Source organism: Rhinolophus ferrumequinum, chromosome 10 (assembly GCF_004115265.2).
Source record: "Rhinolophus ferrumequinum isolate MPI-CBG mRhiFer1 chromosome 10, mRhiFer1_v1.p, whole genome shotgun sequence".
In the NCBI taxonomy this organism is placed as follows: domain Eukaryota; kingdom Metazoa; phylum Chordata; class Mammalia; order Chiroptera; family Rhinolophidae; genus Rhinolophus; species Rhinolophus ferrumequinum.
The window spans coordinates 24,668,550-24,687,732 of record NC_046293.1 but is presented as its reverse complement, the minus strand read 5'-3'; the positions used below and the strand labels follow the sequence as shown (position 1 = coordinate 24,687,732).

Sequence of the window (19,183 nt, the reverse complement as noted above, 5' to 3'; positions counted from 1 at the left end):
CTCTCCATCCTCTCCAGTAATCACGGGAGAGGAGTCTTACATTCAGAAGCAGAGGACACTCCAGGGAAAGAAGAGGAATCGGCTTTCAGCTTTTCGGGAGAGGGGAAGAACTCCCCCCTCAACTTCCTTGTACCTAGACAGTGGAACAGGGCAGAACCCCTGCGCTTAGATCTCCGTCGGGCAGAAAGAGCTCTCCGCTCCCGAAAGATCCACTTTGGGGGGGAGGGGGACTCCCCCAAGGGGGAGGAGACAGCTCCTGGTTGGGAGAGGCTCCTCCCCTCCTCCCCAGGGTATCAGGCGGAGTGTGGGGGGTGTGCCACCTTCCCCAGGTAGGACCTCCTTCTCCGCCTCCCCCCGCTCCACCTCCCTCTGCTCCTCATCCTCAGGGGACCCAGTTCCCCTCCCCAGCTTGGGAGGCTCAGCCAAGTACAGCAAGAGCCACTGAGGATGAGACTCTTCATCTGCCTTTGAAGAGGGGAATCCCTCCAACCCCTAACTGCAGTACCAGGGGGTTCCCTCCGTTTGCTGGGGGATCCTTGGAGACAGGTTAGTGCATTCTCTCATCTTCTCTCTGTCATCTTTAGGTACTAGTGGGTGTAGGGGAATGAGATGGTGGCTCTTGGGTTCATTACTGGGGAAAGTAGAGTGATAACTCAGAGAATCTCTGGGAAATGTATTCTGAGGAAGCTGCTGGATTGGAACCCACATCTTGCTGAAGAGGCTCTGAGGTTTTTTAGTGTTTGGGACTAATAGGATGGGATTCATCTGAGGTCCCTAGGGAAGTGTATGTTGCCATGCTCACAGCAAAGGGATATCAGAGAATGCCTGCGTTTTCAGAACTCCATTCATACTGTATAGCAATGATTGACATATCCCAACCAGACTCCCATACCACCCTCCATCCTTGGGCCCTCTCACTCCGAGAGTGGGCCCTCACTAAAGTCATGATGGCATTTCATGGCCTGGCCTTGTTTAGGGCTTCCATTGGTATTATATTTTCTTATCTGCAACCCTAGGTCGGCTCCACCAGAGCTGCTCTCTCCAACCCACTGTGATTGCTGCTCTCTTGACAAAAAAAGCAGTCTGTCCCCACTCCCCATAGCTCAGATACCGAGAGGCCTCCTTTCGTGATATTCCCATGTCTGGCTGGAAGCATGTCTCTACCAATAGAATCCAAAGGGATATGGGAGTCCCACATGTCCCGAGACAAGAAGTAAGGGCATAGGGGAATGCCAACTCCTGGGTTGAAGTTCTTCCTTAATGCTGACCCAGTACCACTGCCCCAGTTCCCTACCCGCCTCCTGTCCTTTGCTGATAGTTCCTTAAAATAAAATAAAATAACATAAAATAAAATAAAATAAAGTAAAATAAAATATCAGATCCTGCATAGGAAGAGAGGAGTGAGGAGTGTTCTGCTCAGTCTCCTTCCAGTCTTCCATCTAAATAAGGTGGCCACCAGGGAGATTTGACCTCTGAGGAGTTTCCTTTCATAAAAGCACCTAATAATCATCTCCCTTCCTGTTTCTTGTTCAGTTCTGGGTCTCTGGAACTTTGTATTTAAGTTTTCCTTCATAAGATAGGAGTCCAGAATCTTCAGAAAATGCAGGGGAAAAGTGCCAGGAAATCCTTCTCTCTGAGTCTGGGCTATGTGTTTGGTAGAGCTCTGCCTTTCAACCTGGCATCACTAACTGGGTGCCTGCCTCCCTGCTCTGCCATTAGGAAATATCTTCTGTGAGGGGTATTACATCCCACAGCAAAGCCAAGTAAGAGGCTTCATCTTGCTTGGGATTTTATGTTTTCTCCTCTCCTGTCTGGGCCATGGATGGACTACTTAAGTCCCTAAGTATATCCACTTGGTCCTGGAAGCTACCTGTTAGTAGTGGTATAGGAGTTTAGGAGACAGGGCGGGAACCCAGGTTTGTATGGATGTTTCTTAATTTAGATGAATGTGGCTCTGTATCTGTGTTTCGAGTAGGTATGTAGCTCGAGACAGGTTCATGTGTGCTTTTCAGACTAAGCCTCCAATTACCTAGAGTTACGTGTTTCTGGCAGGACTCTAAAAGCAGGTGCCCCTGTGCAAGGACCTGGGGAGGGTGCTGGTTAGGATACCCAGCTGGGAGGAAAGGTGGCCTCCCCTGGCCAGTGGGAGCCCTCATGAATGGCTCTGTAAAAGTCATCCCAAGCAGCAGGACAGCCCAGTCTCAGGTTGGGACCCCCTCTTCTAGGACTAATAAGAGAGCTTCTTTCTGATATCTTTGATCTCAAAAGCATGAGGATCCTTGGCTCTTAACCCTAGAACTCCCTCCCCAACTTTTTGAAGAGCTGGCTTTGGTGTAACAGCGGTCTGTTTCTTACAAAGTACTTCACCAGCTGCTGGAATGCAACTTGTTGAATGGCTCAGAGTGAAGAGCATCACACCTGCAGGTGTACCACCACCACACAGCTTCCCTGCTTGCTCTGAGGTTCCCTAATTCTCCTTGCCCTTGTGGAATCATTTAGAAGCACATGGCTATGGGGCTGAATGAACTGTGATTTAGAGATACTTAGGTGATATTCCCCCGTTCCTTCATCTTTGGAGTTTACTTTGGAGTTTACTTGGTCCTGGCATTGGTCAGCAATGGGGTGATATGATCCCCAAAAAGAAAGACTTGAGATTCTGACATCCCGAAAACTATTGCAAAGTCAGTATTGCAAGGTAAACCATTGCAGGCTTTCTGCTTCCAGTCTAACCTATATGATCGGTGAGTTTTCTAATTTTTAATTTCAAATATTTTCTTTTATCCCCATTCAAAAATAATCATAGCTACACTTTCTAAGTGCTTTAAAAATATTAACTGAAGGTAATCTAAACAACAACCCTATGTAGGTACAGTTATCATCTCTATTTTGTAGATGAAGAAACTATAACACACAGAGGTTAAGTAACTTGCCTGAGGTTGCACAGCCAGTAGGTAGTAGAGTGAGGACTGAAACTGAGGCAGCCTGAAATGTGGTTAACTTCGCCACTGCTCTATTGATTTTTTTTTTGTTTTAAGATTTTATTGGGGAAGGGGAACAGTGTGTACTTCCAGGACTTTTTTTCCAAGTCATTGTCCTTTCAATCTTAGTTGTGGAGGGTGCCGTTCAGCTTCAAGTTGTGGTCCTTTCAGTCTTAGTTGTGGAGGGCGCAGCTCAGCTCCAGGTCCAGTTGCTGTTGCTAGTTGCACGGGGCGCAGCCCACCATCCCTTGCGGGAGTCGAACCGTCAACCTTCTGGCAGCCTTGTGGTTGAGAGGATGCACTCCAACCAACTGAGCCATCCGGGAACTCAGCGGCAGCTCAGCTCAAGGTGCCGTGTTCCATCTTAGTTGCAGGGGACGGAGCCCACCATCCTTTGTGGGACTCAAGGAGTTGAACTGGCAACCTTGTGGTTGAGAGCCCACTGGCCCATGTGGGAATCGAACCAGCAGCCTTCGGAGTTAGGAGCATGGAGCTCCAACAGCCTGAACCACCGGGCCGCCCTGCTCTATTGATTTTGGCATTATATACAAAGCAGGAAGTTATCACTCCTTAATACCTGACCTTGGTACCATATAGAGAACAATTACTGGCCCTTCAGATAAAATGGGAAGAAAACTGGCTATAATTTTGGCTCTAACACATCTCATCCAGGATCAGTTTTACACTCCAACAGAATGTTTTTTTGTTTTTCTCTGCCTTTCTCCCAGTACTACAGTCTTCATTAGATGTCCTGTGGATGTGATGGAGCCTGTCCTTTGGCTGCCTTTCCCAGTTTCTATGGGTATTTCCTTTCAGTCTTCCAGCACGCAGAGAAGAATGTGGCCTGACTCAGGTTCTGCCCAAGCCCAGTGGCACGAGGCCCACCTGGAGAGGTCTGGGTAACTAGGTTGGTTAGACTGAGAAATGGAAGTATCTCTTATTTGCCTTTCTAATAATAGCCTGAACATTAGCCTCATGCCATTATTTTGGGGAGCATGGAATGTGTGGCCGCCACAAGCTCATTACACTTCATTCACTTCCCTGCAGGGATGAAGCTTTGGCAGTGTTTATGACTTCATCCCTTTTATTGAAGGGGGAAACTGAGGCATCAAGACTTCAGGGAGCAAGGGGTGGCTAGGGACACTTAGTGTATCAGCGTCAAGGTTGGGAATAGAATGGAGGAACCTCAATCTCTGAGGTTCTTCGCACTGGGCTACCCTTGAAGAATGGGGAAGTGACGGGCGTGAGGAAGTGGGATGGGTTAAAGAAGAATGGTGCTGAAAGATCAGAAGGATCTTTTGCTGCAATCTTCTTGTAGCTGGTAAGACGAATATATTTTGAGTGCTGGGGCGGTATCTGGAGGGCTGACTGGGAGGGTGCTGGAGAAAGGTTAAATTTAACCTCAGTGTCCTAACCTGGTGCTGTGGTAAGGATAGGGAAGGACAGAACAACTAGCAAAAGGCTGAGAGTGCTTCCCTTTCGGGAAGTCACAGTTGGCATGTGCCAAATGGGTTCCCTAAGCCCTCTCACTACTTGAAATCCACTCTCACGCCCCTGTCCAATGTTGGGTGAGTTTCTAATGAAATATCCACTAAAGGCTTCTGTGTTCTTTTTTTTTTTTTTTTTTTTTTAAGATTTTATTGGGGAAGGGGAACAGGACTTTATTGGGGAACAGTGTGTACTTCCAGGACCTCCCTTCAAGTCAAGTTGCTGTCCTTTCAATTCTAGCTGTGGAGGGTGCCCTTCGGCCTCAAGCCGTTGTCCCCTCAGTCCCAGTTGTGGAGGGCGCAGCTCAGCTCCAGGTCCAGTTGCCTGTTGCCAGCTACAGGGGACAGGGGGCACAGCCCACCATCCCCTGCAGGACTCGGAGCCATGGGGAGGCAGCCCAGCCCAAGGTGCCGTGTTCAATCCCAGTTGCAGGGGGCGGAGCCCACCATCCCTGCAGGACTGGAGGAATAGAACTGGCAACCCTGTGGTCGAGAGCCCACTGGCCCATGTGGGAACCGAACCGGCAGCCCTCAGGAGTTAGGAGCACGGAGCTCTAACCGCCTGAGCCACCCGGTCGGCCCGGCTTCTGTGTTCTTAAGCTGAGCTTTCCTAGAGAATCTTTAGCAGGATATTATAGGAAATAGGGTAAAACTTCTTTACAGTCTTCCCCTTGTGGGGAGGGCCCAGGAGAACCCTGGTCATTGAAAACCTGCTTGTTGTCATGTTATTGTCCAACTGGGGTAACCCAACTATGGGACCTGGTTACTGCCCAAAGTGCCTGCTTTACCCCAGAGGCTGTGGTGTTTTGATTTAGTACAATGCTAGGAGGTCTGAGGTTTCCTGGAATGATTAAATGCCCCTATTAGTTTCTAAGCTTCCATGGTGGTGGGATGAAAAGGAGGGTGGTGAGGAGAGAAGAAGATAAGGATAAAGGGGAAACCCCTTCCTGAAGCTATTTATAAACATGGATTTTTTTTTCCCCCTTCTTCTATTAAGCAGTTCTTGGGTTGCAGTTGGGTCTCTGATGGCCCAGGCCCCTGAGGCACTAAAGGTGTTTCCTTCAGCCCTATTGAGTGGGCGTGTTGCTGGTGAGGAGCAGGGCAGGGTACTTGTGTGTACCTGCAAAGATTGCATGGGTGGGGACCTTGAGGGAGAGGGCAATGAGCATGAATGCTGACCCTTAGGAGAAAGGGATAAGCGTCAAGGGGAGAAGTCACTTACTAGAAGAGTGACTGATAGCCTGAAAGATGTGTTGGAGTCAGGAGAGGGGTAGGCAGCCATAGCTAGGATGAGCTTTGAAAGGCAAAGTGTGTGGATTTGTGTATAGTTGTATGTATATGCTTGTGCATAGTAATAGTATCTGGGTGTGGATTTAGAGATTACATAGGTGATATGTTTAGGTTCAGGATTCTGAACTCTGAGGCATGCTAGAGAAATGCCCTGTGGAGGGACTGTCCACAGGGATAGGAGGAAGAAAGACTAGTTGGAATCTGGAGGCTGTGCAGGCACAAACCTGTTAGGCAGCAAATGCTTAGGGGGTTGCTGGCATCAGCTCTAGGGGAGTGCCAAATGGCTACCAAGGGGTTCCTGCCAGTCTTTCTAGACCCAGCAATACAAATGTCACCCATCGTTCTTCTCCTTCCCCCACCGAGACCTCACTCCAGCTATAGCTCTCTGCCAGTAAGAGTGCCCAGGCTGTGTGGGTGGAAGCAGGGCGTGCAAACATCAGGCGTGGGCGGTTTGGCAGCACCAGGAGTTTGCATGGAGGTGCAGCGAGCTTGCGTGCGTGCATGGCTGGGAAGGAAGGAGAGAGGAGGAGGGCGGGAGAAGGGGAGCCAGCTCCTAGCCCCAGAGTTGCTATTTTTAGCCAGGCTATCTGATTGTTACCGGTGCGCACTCAGCTGGGTGTCTCCCTGGCTCAGTGAAGCCCAGCAGGCTCAGAGGTGGGAGGTCCTTGTTGATGACTTCTTCCTGGTGTAGGTGTCTGTGGGCGGGAGCTTGCAAAAGGGTAGCTTTCAAGGTGTGAGGGCAGCTGTACTCAAGATCTGTTACCTCTGTGTGTGACTTTGTGCTCTGTTGGTAATGTGTACTGTATAGCTAATTGTGATCTCTGTGTTTGTGGGGTACTGTTTATGTGTTTGTCTCACATCTGTTCTTTGGTGGTTGTCAATGATTGGGATATATCTAATATGCTTCACATGCACGTGTGTGCCAAAAAGGGCAAGTTCTCAAATATATCAAATATGGAATATCTTTAAAAGTGCCAAATATCTTTAAAAGAGCCAAATATCTTTAAAAGTGTGTTTCATTAGTGTGTATTTCTGTTTACTTAGACTTCTTTTTAACATGTTCACTTGTTTTTCTGTAGATGTATGTAAATTATCATGTGTCACATAATTGGAGAATAGACTGACTGATTTTGTCTGCTAAGTGTTTTTTAAAAATTATTTTTAGTTTTAAAATGTTATGTTGTAGAGCTTTAAGTAAGGAGAACAGAGAGAATAGCTGAGTTTGGTGGGTGGTTTGATCTCTCTTTTAGTCCTGCATGAAGGTGGAGGCCTCTTGGCTATATTCCACATTAAGATGTAGAATAAGTATCAGTCTATCATCTGGTAGATGATTGGTGATACCATGTTTTCCCGAAAATAAGACCTAGCAGGACCATCAGCTCTAATGCGTCTTTTGGAGCAAAAATTAATATAAGACCCAGTCTTATTTTAATATAAGACCAGGTATAATATAATATAATATAATATAATATAATATAATATAATATAATATAATAGCAGGTATAGTATAATACAATATAATATAATACAATATAATACCTGGTCTTATATAATATAATATAATATCCGGTGTTATTTAATTTTTGCTCCAAAAGACGCACTAGATCTTATGGTCTGGCTAGGTCTTATTTTTGGGGAAACACGGTATATGCGTTTCCGGGTTCTGGGAATACCTAGTTGAAGGCTGTCCCATGAGTGGAATCTTCTATGGGAATTATAGCTGGAAGAAACTCTACTACCTATTAAGAACTAGGATTTTGGTATTATTTGCTGCCAGTAACCAGAGGTAACTCTCATCTATTCTGTTTTCTTCTCCCCTTTGTCCTCTTCTCTGCAGAACCCAGAAGAACTATGGCTTCTGACCTAGAGAGTAGCCTCACCTCCATAGACTGGCTCCCCCAGCTGACCCTCCGAGCTACCATTGAAAAGCTGGGGAGTGCTTCCCAGGCTGGGCCGCCAGGGGGCAGCCGCAAGTGTCCCCCAGGCTCACCCACAGATCCTAATGCCACCCTGAGCAAAGATGAGGCAGCAGTCCACCAGGATGGCAAACCAAGATACAGCTATGCCACCCTCATCACCTATGCCATCAATTCCTCTCCAGCCAAGAAGATGACCCTCAGTGAGATTTACCGTTGGATTTGTGATAACTTCCCCTATTACAAGAATGCTGGCATTGGTTGGAAGGTGCGATGGTTTCTATAATCAGGGATTATTTTCAGCCTCTGACAACCTTTTTCTCTACTTTTGTTTCTTTCCATAGCCTTGTCCAGTTCACTCTTAACCTGTCTCAGAGATGTGGTAAATGCTTTCATAAGGTATATCAGGGAAAAAGCTCCAGAGATCCCGAGCCTCTAAGTAGAGTTATGTGGATGGTAGGATGCTGTTGCTGATTATCTCCTTTTGTCTTCTGATTTCTTAAAAAGGAGAGTCATTTATTTCACAAATACTTGTTGCCACTCTGCTATGTTCAAGTCACTATGCAAGGCATGACATTGTTCCTTCCTACCTGGTGGTAGGAATCTCATCAGATTTCCAAAACTTCATTGCACATAGTCATCATCTTTTTAAAATATTGTTTACCAAGAAAAAAATAATTAGGTCTTTCACCAACAGCATCACAAGCAAGTAATGAGAGGATAAGTTGTTTGGCTAGAGATAGGAAGAAGGGGACTCCTATTTTAAGCAAAGGAGGAAGACTGATATTCTCAAATCTTTTGGAGCAGCAATTCATTTGCTAATTGCTGAGTAGAATGGGGATTTAATGTAGTTCTGTCACTCTGTGAGTCATCAGTTGACATACAAACCAGATGATGAGCTGGAGACTGTTGAAATCATTCAGTTTTTTCCTTTATAAATGTGTCGCTGCAAGCTACCACAACACCCAGCACATTTATACAACAATATTTCTTTCCTCCAAATGTGATCGTGCTATGAGCTGTTGACAAACATGAACTGTGCCTTTGTTTCACTCGTAATTTATATGTGTTATCATTTGTATAAACAGTTTTAAAATAGTGTGCCTTTACTACAGATAGAATGATATAGGAACTGGGCAGATGTTATTTTGAGGAATTTATGTACCTGCCTGTTAGTTGGGTGGAAAGATTGAAAATCAGCTTTCCAGAAGCACTTAGTAGTCAAATTTATAGCCATTACTGCTCATCAATATAATTTCTGCATTTTTCTTATCTCATTTATTTTGCTATGTGATATGCAATCTCCTCCATTCGTAGAGTTGAGAGGTGATAAGTTTACCCTGGTATTTGAACTTTATTGTGTATTATGTCCTATTGTGTTCTTCTGTGTCCTATTGGAAAATTTTCTGCGTTGTACAATGCTCAAACCTAACTTGTTTCTGTGCTTCCCCAGAATTCAATTCGGCATAACCTTTCTCTCAACAAATGTTTCCGGAAGGTGCCCAGACCTCGGGATGACCCTGGGAAGGTGAGATACTGCTGTAAGCATTGAAGGGAGGAGCAGGAAGGGGAGAGAAGTAGTTGACAGCCTAGAGTCTTGTGGTGGTTTTAATTACCCAGAAGAGGAAATCATGTTAATTAGAGAAGCAGCTTTATTTTTTCCTCAGAGGAAGAGCTTGGTAATCAAGCTTATGGGCTCCCACTAGAATGAATGACTAAGGAAGATTGTGAAATCTTTTTTTTTTTTAACAGAAATATTTTTGATAAAGTTGACTTTGTTGCCCATTTTTGTGTGTGTCACTCTTTCTAGATGTAAAAGGTGGACCTAATAACATTTGTAGGAATGTTTCTATAAAAAATCCCATGATTTTTATCTTCAGAGGAAAGAAGGGCTAGATCATTTTCTTCATTTGACAAATGTGGATGCTAAAGGCCAAGAGAGTCTCGCCTCAGATCACATGGAAGGGAAGGGTTGTGTTTGGCATTTCCAGCACTTTGAACTAGATACCATTGTTCTGCCCCTCCAGAACAATCGGAGCCTGTGTTTGCACCCCAAGAGGTATCTCTGAACATACTCTCAGCATTTAGGATAAATTTACTCCTCACAAATTGCCAGTACCCTCAGGATTCTGTGTGAATCCCCAGTCGTTTCTCTTAATGTAACTTATTTTATGTGAAAATCCTCCCAAATGTCTGCTTTTCCAAAGGTGGGAATGTCCATATATAATGATTTTGTTCTCTGTGGTGGTGGTTCTCCTAGGGCTCATACTGGACAATTGACACCTGTCCTGACATCTCCCGAAAGAGAAGACACCCTCCAGATGATGATGTAAGTCCCCACCTCATGGAGAGATGCCGTTTCTGAGCCAGCTACTCCTTCTACATTCTTTTGTGTGTTTTTAGTCCTTTCTTATATTTGGGGCAAAGGACGAATACCAGCAGAGGTGAAAACATGGGTCTTGGGAGGAAGTTTAGCTTCTGCTTATGGATTTCTATTCTTTCACAACCCTCAGCTATCCCAAGACTCACCAGAACAGGAGGCAAGCAAGAGCCCCCGGGGAGGCGTTCCAGGGAGTGGAGAAGCCTCACTGCCTCCTGAGGGGAATCCTCAGATGTCACTTCAGAGCCCCACATCTATCACCAGCTACAGCCAGGTAGGAAGTAGAGGTGGCAGGGGGCAGAGGGGCGGCAGATAGATGGATGGATGGATGGATGGATGGATGGATGGATGGATGGTAGAAGAGATGCATACATCTGTCGGTTCAAAATAATGTATTGAATATCTGTGATATAGTAGTCAGATAAAATGGGAAAGAAGGAGAAAGCAAAAGAGGGAAGCTGAGACAGAGAGTGGGTGAGGGAGAGAGATAGATAATAGAACTTTGAGAAATATCAGGTAAAAGAAGAGAGGAAAGGGAGCCAAAAAGGTTATGAGAAGGCAGTGTAGGACGTGGATGTAACATAGGAAAAGGGCAAGAGCCTACATCAAGAGAAGAATGAATTAGAAAAGGAGATAATGATACTTTTTCATCAAAAAGTTGGGAGGGGATGAAGACAGACAAGAGAGCTTGGTGACCATTAAAGGGTTGTATTGTCTCTCACTTAGGACGTGGATCAAGTCTTTCTGACCTCTTTTTGCAGGGCACAGGATCTGTGGATGGCGGAGCAGTGGCCGCAGGGGCTCCAGGCCGAGAAAGCACTGAGGGTCCCCCTCCCTTGTATAACACCAACCATGACTTCAAATTCTCCTACTCAGAGATCAATTTTCAGGATCTGAGCTGGTCCTTCCGCAACCTCTACAAATCCATGCTGGAGAAGTCCTCTTCCTCCTCCCAGCACGGTGAGACTACAGTTGGGATAGGAGTGTGGTCGTCTGTATTTTGAACAGGTGGTGACAGTCTCTTCTCGCCCTTCTTATTTTTAAGACAAGGAGAGATTGATCACTGGTCAGGGGAAGCATGTCATGCACCAAAACTGCTTGGAGTTGAGCTCTTCTGGCTTAGTTATGAAGGACAGTTGTTTCAAGAGGTGGGCTGGGTTATTAGTTTCAGAAAGTGAGTTGGAGGAATGCCCCTGCTAGAACAAGGGCAGTGATTTTATGGTTGCGTGCAAGTTATGTAGATATTGGCCACTAGGGGGCAGCAATCATCTTTTTCCCCTAAGAATCCCTGCGTTTCATTGTGAGAACAACTTAATTTTATTTTTTAGCATATTCATACGTTAGTTTTTATTAGGAGAAATTTCAAACAGATGAAAAAATAGTGTTATAAACCCTTATGTTTTCATAGTCCATTTTTAACAGTATCAATATTTTGTTAAGCTTGTTCATTTATACCCAGCTTTTTTTTTAAATTGGAGTAATTTGATACAGTTCTCCGACATGCCATTCTACCTGTACATACTATTTCAATATGCATCCTTGATGATAAAATCTTTTTTTAGTTACCCATTTCCATGACCACACCTAACACAATAACGAGCTTTCCTAATATCAGTTTATATCTTGTCCATAGTCAATTTCTCAAATTATCATGTGAGTGATTTAAAGTCCTTATTGGGAGGCTCTTTGAGAGAGCACTGGTTCGGCCCTCTGTAATTCCTGTTTTTTGTTTTGTTTTTAAAGAAATTAGCGGTGAGGGTGAATTTAAGACTTCGGGTGAGTCATCAGACCTTCTTGTTCTGTACTGAGGCAGGAGATGAATGGAATGATTAAAAGTGGTTAGGAATCATTTCGGGGAAATTTTATATTAATTTTCATGAATTTCTTCTTTTATATCCCAGGGGATTCATATCTAGAGTTGTGTTCCAAGATTGTAGCATTTGCTTGAGAAATGAATCCAACTCAGGTGATTGGTTGAGTTAGAACTGGGGAAAATGGAGGGACTCTCAGAAACAAAGTAAGAAATTAGATTGAGCAAGGACAGCTAAGTGTTCACTCAAGTTTAATGGTGGCTGAAAGCCCCTAGCCTCAATTTCCAGTTCTTCCCTGCTCAGTCTGTTTGAGAAATTCATCCATCCCAACTCCACTTTTCACTGAAGCTCCATCTGTTGGTAGTGAATACAAGAAGGTGGTAAGAGTAGAAGGGTGTAGAGACAATAAGGAAGAGGAGAAAATAGATGCCCAATGGCTTTGTTTTATTTGTAATTTACTTTTAAACTTTACCTGACATCTGGTTTCTTTGGAAACTGTGATTACAGGCCCACACCAAGTCCCTGTAAAATAGCATAAAAAGGTACATGCTGACCTTTTTGGCTAAAATTTCAGTGGTCACAACACTGTCAAGGCCCTCCCCCTGTATTCTTTACCATCCAGGAGGCCAGGAGATCCGTGCTGTCCCAGAACACCCTTACTCTTTGAAGTCTGTGGTTTCTGTCTGAGGCCGCCCACCTCAACCCAGTGGAAATCCTGTTGAGTGAAAAATGCATTGCCCAAGTCACTTGCCTGCTTCCTCCCACCCTGCAGGCTTTTCGTCTCTCCTGGGGGACATGCCGCCCTCTAACAACTACTACATGTACCAGCAGCAGCAGCCGCCACCGCCACAGCAGCCGCCGGCCCCGCCACAGCCCCAGCAGTCACAGCCACAGCAGCAGCAGGCACCAGCCCAGGGCCCCTCAGCTGTAGGGGGTGCTCCTCCATTGCACACTCCAAGCCCAGATGGTTGTACCCCACCAGGGGGCAAGCAAACTGGGGCTGAAGGCTATGGGCCTCCCTCTGTGATGGCCATGCACCCACCCCCTCTGCAGCATGGAGGCTACCACCCTCATCAGCACCATCCCCACTCCCACCCTGCCCAGCAGCCGCCACCACCACAGCCACAGGCACCAGGCCAGGCTCCTATCAACAGCACTGGTTTTGGTGAGTAAGGAGGGTGCAGGGAGATCCAGAGGAGGGTGAACGACCTCCTTGTTCGGACTCTGGCATGGAGGTGCAGTTGATTAGGAAGTTAATAGTGAGTCTTTTAGCCTGACTCCTCCATGAGAGCGCATGTGAGCTAACAGAATTTGCTATTTCAAGCTCCATATCATAGAATTTTTGGAGAAATAATTGGGATTGTTTTACATATTCTCCTACTTATGAGCTGGGCTGTCAATACCTAAAGCATAGATAAGCTTTACTAGTCTGAAATCTCCAGGGAGAGAGATTCCAAAATTATCTCGTTAATGCTGTTGATGACCTGTGTAAATGCAAGAATCTTGCACGTAGTCAGTCTACTCTCAGTTGGCTGCCATTTTACACTGGACTCTATTTTATTCCCCACTTTGCCCTCCTCTTTCCAGCCTTTCCTCCTGATTGGTGCTCCAGTATCGACTCCTTAAAGGAAAGCTTCAAGATGGTGAATCGGCTCAACTGGTCTAGCATTGAGCAGTCACAGTTCTCAGGTTCGTAATCAAAGGATGATGACTGGAAGGAAGAGGGATATATTGTAAGTGGACAAACCCAATACAAACCAGAACCAGAAGGGGATGGTTAAGTGAAGTTTGAGGATTGAGGATTTCATTGTTTCCCCTCCATATTTTATAAGGTGGATAATATTGATATTATTTGCAAATAAATTGTAATTAATGTTGTCTTAACTCAGAATATGACAGTGGTTTATCTTAGCCAGTTATGTCTCTGGGAGAGGGAAGAATCTCAGAATTCAGAAACCCTGGACCACTATTTTATAGTTTTGTCACCGTGTACTAGCAGTGCGACCATGGCTAATTCACTCAGTCACTTTGAAATTTTGTTTTATTCATCAGTAAGATGGAAATTATAATAAGAATTTAGTAGCAAACAAATAGAATGGGAGTTTGATAATGTAGCGCTGTAACATGTCAGTTATTATTGGTAACGCATATAATCAGTGGTGTTGATTTATGATGTGGTCGGAACAGTGAAATGGGATAGACTTGGTAGGGACTCCGGGGCCTCTGCATGGTTAGCATTTCTTGTTTCTCTGTTTGTAGAACTGATGGAGAGTCTGAGACAGGCAGAGCAGAAGAACTGGAGCCTCGACCAGCATCACATTGCCAATCTGTGCGACTCCCTTAATCACTTCCTTACTCAGACTGGTCATGTGCCCCCTCAAGGGGGCTCCCATCGGCCACCAGCCCCTGCCCGTATTGCTGACTCCTGTGCTCTCACCAGTGGCAAACAAGAGCCAGCCCTGAATCAAGGTACTGAAGAAAGCAAGTGGCCATGGAGGTGGAGACTCTGATGAAAAGGGAAGGGGAGGAGAAGGGCACAGGAGAACTGAGAAAAATCATCCAATGGGCAATGATCCAAACTGAGCAGTAGGACTAGTTTGTTCGCTATGTTGACTGAACACCTGTTGCATTGATAGTGTCTATACTGAAAAATGCCAAAGAAATACACCGTGTGATTCCTTTTTAGACCTTGATTTTGGAGGTTGGGATTCCATAAGAAAATGGAGGAGAAAGTCTCCATTCCAAATTTGTGTCTTGGTAACTCCTAACTGGATCATATCAGGTGGAGTTGGTATTCTCTGCTGTTACATGATCTTCAAACCAGTGACACGAGAGAGGTTCAGTGATCCTGTTTCTACATTTGTCACCCTTCTAATAGCTATGATCTTTCACATAGTACATTGTATGTAATGTATGTATGTAAGGACATTGTAGTATCTGGTCCTTTTTACCCTAAGTGGTGAGGACTGATAACTTCTGCGGGAGCTACAGAACAGAGCAGGGAAAGGGGAAGAAATTCAGGGTAGGAAGAGCACTGTTTTTCCCCTCTGTATTGCACCCTGCTTCATTGAGTATAATGATCCTACTCAAGTTACTCTTGTCTTGTTTGGCAGTGAACTCTTACGGGCACCCACAAGCCCCCCACCTCTACCCTGGCCCATCCCCAATGTACTCAATTTCCACCCAGGACTCAGCAGGATACAATCGCCCAGGTAAGAGCCAGGAAGCTTGTTTCACCACAAACCAAGCACTTTCTACCCTGACAAGTTGTTTCGCTTTCCTCTTGCTCTGAGCCTGCATCTGTGCCTTTTTGTCTGCACCTACTGCCCGGGATGAGCCTTCATGATTTCCAAGGCTGGACGGTGGGCTACCTGCTAGGGAGGTGTAGGTCGTGGGAGACGAAAGACCGATTATGTTAAAATTAGCTGGTACCTGCAATAATGAAAGGAATTAAAAGCATGAATGTAAACAAAAGATGGATATGTAGAACATTCCATATGTCTAACTTTGGAATCTAGATGAGGTATATACTCAGGCAAATAAAAGAAACTTCGTATACAGACATACCTGCTTTGTGTCCTGGTCTGCTTGCTTGTCACCTGCCCTCTACTTTCAGGGGTCTGGGATTGAATTACCTCTGATGTTAAGAGTGGCAGAAGAGACTCTAAATGACCATAAATAGTATAAAATGAACAGATCCTTCATCTTTAAATACCTTTTAGAAAAATCACTAATATCATCCTGCCAGAACATAAGTATTTTTAATTTTTTGGGTGACATCTGACTTTGTCCATGTACTCCTAATCCATACGATACACAAATTTTTGTACTGCTATTTCATATAATACTACATTTTGTATGTTTTCTGTCATTACATAGTCTTCACAAGTATAAGTGTTAATGGATGCATACTGTTATATTGCCATGGGACCTAGTTCACTCTAATTTATTTCCTGGGGCCTCACTAATGTGGTGGCCAGCTACAAAAATAACTCTGGGCTGATAAGGACGATAGTTTTCCCAGACGATCCTCAAGGTAGTATTTGGGGTGGGGCACTGTTCATCTAACTGATAGAATAGCTTCCCATCCACTCTTCTTTTAATCTCTTTCTCTCTTCCTGACAGGACACCATATGGTCCCTCGGCCACCGGTTCCACCTCCCGGTGCCAGTGAGGAGATCCCTGATGACTTCGACTGGGATTTGATCACTTAGTGCATCATGGAGTGTGGCTGGCAGCCAGGGCTGGGTGGCGAAGCTGCCAGTGGGGAGAGAGCGACTTCATCACTTAGTGCATCATGGAGTGTGGCTGGCAGCCAGGGCTGGGTGGCGAAGCTGCCAGTGGGGAGACAGCAGCCCCAGCCCATTCCTTCCCCCCTTGCCTGTATATAGATATATATCTTCTTTTTTTTTTTTCTTTCTCTGTCAGAGAAGCCACTGCAAGATGCTGCCGAAAATAACCCCTCTTTCCTGCCTCGTTCTTCCTCTTCCTTCTTGTTTTTTCCCTGAATCATTTTCTTCTTCTTCTTCTTCTTCTATTATTATTATTAGTGGTTATATGCTGCCTCCAGTCTCCTGTCCCTACACTATTGACCATGTCCACCCCTGGCTAATTTAAAATCATCTGGCGAGAAGGTGAGGCCATGATAGCTACTGAGAAAGGTTTCAAACTCTTATTTACCTGTCTCTCTGAGAAGGTCAGTGCTAAACCCACCTTTTGGCCCTAAATTGTTCTGTGTTCTTATCAATTCAGTTCAGAACTGGAGCGGCCACATTATCAAGTAGAAGGGATCTCAAACACTGCTTGGCAGCCATGACTTTGCAGGTTTTACTCAATGGTGCTAATTTTGTCCTCTGAGCTCTTCCTTGTCCCTTTATATCTTTAACCCTTACTTCTGCCGATCCTCATTCCCCATCAAGGGTAAGAGTGATGGTGGTGGTGCCGGAGGGTGACAATAAAATCCTAGTGAAATAAGAGGCCCGAGTTGAGTTGAATACTGCAGAGGGGCGATGGAATGAAATTGGGTATGTAATACTATGTCAAATAAACATCCACTGACTTATTCCTAGCCCATTCTCTATGGTGGGTCTGAAGATAGTGGGTCTGAACCAGAACTCTGCTGCTATGGTAGGGATGAGGACAACTGTTCAGCATAGTGTCAACTTTTTGGAGATGTTTTCAATTTAACCATTTTGCCTTTTTAAACATAATTTTCTCTGATTTGCATTTACAAATTATCCTTCAATCCCCTTTTCCCATTCAGCAAATATTTTGGCTCAACTCTTCTACCCGCCTTATTTTCTTCCCCCATTTTCTGGCATTCTCAAGATAGACAAATAACCCATTATCACTCTTACTTTCATCATGTCCTAGAACAGGGTGGGAATCTCTTTCCCACCTACCAGCAGAACGAAACCTAATTGGTGATAAGAGGTTGGGGAAAGGAAAAGAGCTGGCATAGATACGGGTAGGGAATATTTCAGTTATTTAACTATGTAAGTAAATGCTTCTCTTGGAATCAGATCATTGGGGCTGAAGCTTTAGCAATAGGGTATTAAGGGGTGAAGGAAATTGGTAGTGTGGAGTATATAATCTAGAGGGAAGAATTCAATGAGGGCCAAGGGAGACCCCCAGAAAAAGGTATAGGGATGACTTATCTCATTTAAGGAGTGGCCATGATTTATTGCTGCAAAGTCCTTAGTGTATATTTAATGTTAATTGTTGAATTTTAGATATGGGAGGGAAGAACAATATTATTTCTGTTGCTATTTTACTAAATGTTTACTTTCTGAAAGCTATAGGACAAAATGTGTGGAATGGACAAGGCCACTCTGATTTCTGCTTTTAATATTCTTTTATTTACTGATGATTTCCAAGAGGTTTAGCTTTCCACTCTCCTGCTTTTTCTCCTCATCCACCCCTTCCTTTCTTTGTAAGGGGCTTATGTATGAAAGTTTGTTGAAGAAGTCCAGTGAGGCTAAAGTAAAGGGGCAAGAAAGGGCGGTTGATTAAAGAGCACTTTATTTCTTTGAAGTTCTTTGTAAGAGATAGGGGTATGAGTGGCTTGAATCCCCCATTGTGTTGGAGGGCAGTAGTGGGGTTGAAATATGACATAATATTTCCCATTGGGGAAAGGAGAATTTCTCTTAGAGGGTGGCAAAATGCCTTTGCCCAGTGTTCCTATTTTATGCATCTCTTCCTTATTCCTTCCAGTCAAGGTGCCTCCTGCATACAACCTCCCATCTGTTCTTCCTAAGATGCCCCCTTTACACATTGTCACTCCCCTTTTCTAACCCTTTTTCTACTCAGATCCAGACAGGGTTTTCAAAGGTAGACTAAATCATACATGTAAATGTCCCTTGTTTATAATTAATCTGTATCTTAAAAAAAACTAGTCTCATTGAGAACTCTGGTGGGCAGCCAGAGTAACTGAAATTGGGGACTAAGGTTGGAGATGGGTCATCAGGCCTCCTTGGGAATTTAGTTCTCCTCCGCTAAACTCTGCCTTGTTCAGTGGCACAAACTTGACCCTCTTTGGGCCTCAGCCCCGTGTCGTCCCCCTCCCCCGACCCCCCGTGAAATGGAATACTACTTTTTCTTGCTGGTTCAGCATCGCTGGACTTGAAGTATAGTCGTTGTTGTACTGGGTGATGTGTGCAAACTGCAGGCGATCACTGCCTGCAAGAGGAAATAGGGAGAAAGGGGAGGAGAGGGGTAGAGGAACAATTACTTGGTATAGATCCACCCATCCCTGCCTTCCTCTCTTCAACCCCTATGTTTCTGGTTTGGTGAGTCCTTCATACCACCCATAATGCTTTGCATTGGTGCAGGCTGAGAAGGGGGGTATGGTCTCAGAAGTTGTTGTTTTTTGCATGCTTTCTTAATAAAAACAAAAAAGAATATTTATGGTTTTATTAGTGCTGGCCTCAAATTTCTTTTTGCCGGGGTAGGAAGGGAGAAATGTGAAGCATTTGTTTTCATTTAGTATTTTGCAGCTTCCATACCTCACACAGGGTTTGATTAGTTGACTGAAATTATTTGTAAGATTGATGGGAGACAAGAATTTGAAGCATTCCCCTTTTCAAATGCTATTAAAAATAGTGAAATATCGTTGCGAGAGGCAGTCACCCTTTGGAGCTTGGTGTGTGGACAAGGCCACCTTGCTTGCATTCTGGGCTATTTTAAAGATTAAAGATACTACAATTTGGGAAAGAGATGGGTTTCCATCTGGGACTTCCTGTGAGTACTTATAGGTACTTGCCATAGTTTTTCATCAGAAATGAGGGAATTCCAACTGAAGGAATTTTTTCAGAATACATTT

The 19,183-nt window shown here is 44.7% G+C and overlaps 1 protein-coding gene across 3 annotated transcripts; it reads left to right on the top strand.

Moving 5' to 3' along the window:
- The first annotated feature begins 413 nt into the window (after positions 1-413).
- Positions 414-18,776, top strand: FOXJ2 (forkhead box J2). 3 transcript variants are annotated; one of them, XM_033117267.1, is made up of 12 exons: positions 415-546; positions 3,707-3,780; positions 7,593-7,939; positions 9,125-9,199; positions 9,932-10,000; positions 10,185-10,325; positions 10,813-11,011; positions 12,635-13,027; positions 13,450-13,551; positions 14,122-14,331; positions 14,976-15,074; positions 15,988-18,776. In XM_033117267.1, the coding sequence occupies exons 2-12, from the start codon at positions 3,741-3,743 to the stop codon at positions 16,074-16,076; spliced, it is 1,764 nt and encodes a 587-aa protein (XP_032973158.1). In that variant the 5' UTR covers positions 415-546; positions 3,707-3,740; the 3' UTR covers positions 16,077-18,776. The 3 variants fall into 3 exon arrangements, with proteins under 3 accessions (XP_032973159.1, XP_032973158.1, XP_032973161.1); XM_033117268.1 differs by lacking the exon at positions 3,707-3,780 and having other exon boundaries at positions 414-546; XM_033117270.1 differs by lacking the exon at positions 415-546 and having other exon boundaries at positions 3,750-3,885.
- Positions 18,777-19,183: the final 407 nt, after the last annotated feature.